Source organism: Capsicum annuum, chromosome 8, assembly GCF_002878395.1.
Source record: "Capsicum annuum cultivar UCD-10X-F1 chromosome 8, UCD10Xv1.1, whole genome shotgun sequence".
Taxonomy (NCBI): domain Eukaryota; kingdom Viridiplantae; phylum Streptophyta; class Magnoliopsida; order Solanales; family Solanaceae; genus Capsicum; species Capsicum annuum.
Genome location: NC_061118.1, coordinates 123,635,362 through 123,639,713, shown reverse-complemented (window position 1 = coordinate 123,639,713; position 4,352 = coordinate 123,635,362). Strand labels below are relative to the sequence as shown.

Below are 4,352 nucleotides of genomic sequence, written 5' to 3'. Positions count from 1 at the left end.
TTGAATATAGTATAGCTTGAAATCCTGGAGGAAGGTCGTGGTTTTTCTCCCTTGAGTAAGGAGTTTCCACGTAAAAACCCAGTTCTTTACCTTTCTGTACTACTGCACTTTTTACTTTAATTATCTCCTGGTTCTTGTTGTGTGTGTGATTCTCGAAACAGTTTCCTGAGTCGAGGAGCAACTCACCCCCAACCCTTTAAATATCATCCAAGCCTAATAAAGGGCCTCCTGCATAATGGGAGCTCGATAAGAAAGAAGAGGGATAGACAAAGCAAGGATCGGTACTCTTGACTAGGTCTATTTCTTGAAACAACTATTTAGCGTAAATCGTACCACATATGTAAGCTCCCAAAGCCTGGTGTCTCACCATGGGAATGTTGTCTGAAGATCTTTACCCATCCAGTTCATGTTTATTCAAATAAGCCACCATCGAAAGACTTTCTTTTCCTTGAAGGTCATCGTCGGTAGTGAAGCAGCAATGGAAGAAGAAGCAATCGCTCCGGATGAACAGATAACAAAACCACTTTATCATAAACCTAGAAGGGAGTTAGGCTAAATTTATGAGGTATGGAGAATGATAACTAAACACGAAGGAGAGATTAAACCATGATTTCTTTCTTTTCATCCCCGTTCAGCCACAATCTTCGCCACAACCAAGTCACTTCGCCAGATTTTTTAGGATTTTCAACGCTCGAGCTCTATCTATTAGCATATTCGAAATTCCTTCATTTGATTGCCATCTCAGGGCTAAATTAAAGATAACAAGAGAAATTGGAAGAGTTTAAAACCACGTGTAGAGAGAGGAATGTGGCAAGAATTAAACTTGCGATAGGTATTACGGAAGAACATGGGAATACACTTATTTTATGTGCATCAGAAAGAGTTGATAAATTGTATTATCACACAATAGGAGATGCAACTAAAGAGAATAATTGCTCACAACCAACACAAAGAGTCATTCAATCATCCGTGTATAATTAGAGGATTAAAATTGAAGAAGGGAGGAGGGGGGAGCGGGGAGGGAGGAGGGCCGATATATGTCTATGTACGAGAAAGGATGATATAGAAAGATTTCTCTATTCATTCGTACATTTATATTTTGCTCTCTGTATAAAAATATTCCTTGTTGTAATATCGTAATTGCCCTTGACAATGGTCACTGATTTGTTTTGATTGATAACCACCGTGATTTGTTTAGATTGATAACCACCGTTAATAATAGAACCAAAATCACTATTTTTAATTAATTAAAAATTAAATATGAAATGTCAAATATCACAGACTACAACCAAGACAAGACAATAACACAGGACGAAAGCAATTATTTTCTCCTTGATAAAATATAAAATAATAAGCCAACGGATACACGTGTGTGCATAGTCCATGTGTTTTAGTTAGCAGCTAGAATTTGCTGCTTGTTTGTGAATAGTGCGCATGTGGGGTCTGTACATATCGTTTTTAGAAGTGTGCTTTTCGTGTACACTCCCTTTTATCAATCAACTTATTAAAAACGTGTTACATTTTCTTGGCTTGTGGGCGGCCCAACCCCACTACCTAAGAAAACCATTTGTATATATTTCATTCAAAGTGCCCTTTTCTTCTTCATCAATTCTCTCAGCTACCATAACTTAGCTTGATCAAAAAACTTACAAGTCTTGATTTTTTCTCATACAGAGATACAGAAATATCGATCCGAGTTAATAAGCTCCATTCATTTTGTGTAGTTGAAGTTAATTGACGAAAATGAGAAGAAATTGTAACTTGGAGCTCAGCCTTATGCCTCCTCCTCTTCCTGCATTTTCTCCTTACGAATCCTCAATGTAAGCCTCTCTCTCAATGTAAGCCTCTCTCATGCTTTCTTTCACATAAACTTAGTGATTAGTTCTTGTAATTATGGATATTAATATATTATTATTGTAATTATGGATATTAATATATAATTAACACAAGTCTAATATTCAGTTTGGACTAGTGATAAGCATTAGTCCTTGTAAATAATATGCACAATGTATTGATTGTATATTTATTTTTCTTATTACTGTTAGAGAGGACGATAAAGAATTAGAGAAGCAACCGCAAGAACTAACGATATTTTACAACGGAAAATTTGTGGTTTCTTATGCTACTGAGCTTCAGGTATGTGTATATCAAGTTTTAATTTGTTCCTCTTACTGTTTTATTAGTCCATTTTCTTTTTTTTATTTTTTGCAACTCTTTAATTCTAACTTTCGCATGACATGTTTAAAATTGTTCAACACTACACAATTAAATGATATTTCGGTACATTGTACATATTTTTAGTATAAGACCATGTATAAATTGAAATGAAGGCAGCATGTATATATAGAGAGAGAAATAGATAGATAGATATAGATTTAGTATGGACCTTCTGTGCAGCCTTTGCTCATGAATTTTGGATCGCTAACAGGATTTTATCATTTGGTACCAGTAGTACTAGTGATCATGCAACTTCTTGGTATTTTCATTGAAGGTGATCTAATTTAACAAAAGAAAAAATATATAATAAACTGAAATTTCTTATCAATTCCGATAAAGATCATGTTACTTTCAGACACAATAAATAATGCTTTTTTTCATTCTGGACCAAAGTTGTGGGCTACAGAGAATATTTTCAAAAATGTAGAAGATACTGTTCTGGTCATAAAAAACATGTCTAATTGTTAGAAGTTTTATTGAACGGAAATTTCTCACAAATTATTAAGACCCAAGATTTAAAAAAAGAGGTTTTCATCTTTTTCTTTATTTTTTTCTATGAGGCAGGGCTAGGTGATCAAGAGTTGTGCTAGTATATGAATTTGGTTTTAAAAAATGCATGTTCTTATTTTGATAATAATTAATAAATGAGTTGTTTTGTTAATCATCCTAATTTATATCTTTTCCTAAATGCAGGCTAAAACTATAATATATCTTGCAAGTAGAGGAATAGGAGAAAATACAAATAAGATTCCATCGCCAATATCAGAGCCTTCATCACCAATATTACAACCTCACACTTGTCTATTCATGAAGAGATCTCTACAAAGATTTCTACAAAAGAGAAAAAATAGAATTCAAACAGTTTCTCCATATCATCACTAGCTGCTACTGATGGAATTCGACTCCGTTTAATTTCATATGTACATATGTTTGTAATTTGGTGTGACTAATACATAAATTTCATGTGAGAGCTAGAAAATAATAGTTTTTCGGATAGGTGGTTTTAGTTATAAGCATAACAACAGTGCATAACTTATTATGCAGATTTGGCACAATACAAAATTAAATTTCTTCACACACACTCTCTCTATGTGTGTGTATGTGGGTTTTAGAAGAACATCTCTTATGTGGTGACCAGAACTTGATTATTACTTTCTCCTTACACATACACACTTTGGAAAAAACTTCACCCTTCTTACACACCACCACCATTGTCACGCCCAATGGCCAAATGCAGATGCGTTAGATAGGAATACCAGAAACTTCAGATGCGATGACTGCTCCCATCAAAAGAAATTTAAAATCGACTTATGTGAATTCTCTCTCTTGGTGGTAGACTGGTAGTTCATAAATAGTCCCTATGTTTCAATTTGGATAGATTTTAAGAAAAAATTTGAATCTTCTCCTCTTAAAAAAAAAAAAAAAAAAAGGCAGCTCCGGTGCACTAAAGCTATCGTTATGCGCGATGTCCAGGTAAGGGTCCCACTACAAGGGTGTATCGTACGCAGTCTTACCTTGCATTTCTATCAGAATCTGTTTCTAAAACTTGAAAAGGTGACCTCCTGATCAGATGAAGACAACTTTACCAGTTACTCCAAGTCTCCCCTTCAATCTTCTGCTTTTAAATTAAAGATATATAGATTAAAATGCCCAAATTTAATCATGTGTATAAAATATATCATGCAAAAAATTGGAATTAAAGAATTGGTAAAGAAGTAAAGAGAGTGTCTGCAGCACCCATTGAGCCATTGTAACACCATTAAGTGTGACCGAAATTATCCCGTAAGATACACATGTTTTTAATTTCATTCTACGAGTCACGCTTGCTCTCTGTGTTTATCATCAATGCAATGAGGTGGCACATTTGACATTAACCCCCACACCCACCCCACCAAATTGGGACGAGCATTCTCGTTGATGTTTGCTCCATCATTTCGATAAAAGAGTCTTTTTTTTCTTTGATACTATCTGTAGCGTCTCTAGTCAAACTATAATGAAATTTTTTTATAATTAGTAAATTTATAGCTATAATTAGAACTTTTATAACAATTATTTCATAATTACAAAAAGTAGTAAGTTATATTTTGTATTTTATAAAAGTGTTGCTATTAAAATACATATACAACAAGATTTAT

At 33.9% G+C, this 4,352-nt stretch overlaps 1 protein-coding gene across 1 annotated transcript; it reads left to right on the top strand.

Moving 5' to 3' along the window:
* The first annotated feature begins 1,534 nt into the window (after window positions 1-1,534).
* LOC107838868 (protein TIFY 5A) lies at window positions 1,535-3,368 on the top strand. Its single transcript, XM_016682106.2, has 3 exons — window positions 1,535-1,820; window positions 2,046-2,136; window positions 2,911-3,368. Exons 1-3 carry the CDS (start codon window positions 1,744-1,746, stop codon window positions 3,097-3,099), a joined length of 357 nt encoding a protein of 118 aa, XP_016537592.1. The 5' UTR covers window positions 1,535-1,743; the 3' UTR covers window positions 3,100-3,368.
* The last annotated feature ends 984 nt before the right edge of the window (window positions 3,369-4,352 follow it).

Coding starts and splice junctions, on each gene's coding strand:
- LOC107838868 (XM_016682106.2), top strand. CDS start 1,744: ATGAGAAGAAATTGTAACTTGGAGCTCAGCCTTATGCCTCCTCCTCTT. Junction 1,821..2,045: donor TCTCCTTACGAATCCTCAAT/GTAAGCCTCTCT, acceptor TATTACTGTTAG/AGAGGACGATAAAGAATTAG. Junction 2,137..2,910: donor CTTATGCTACTGAGCTTCAG/GTATGTGTATAT, acceptor TCCTAAATGCAG/GCTAAAACTATAATATATCT.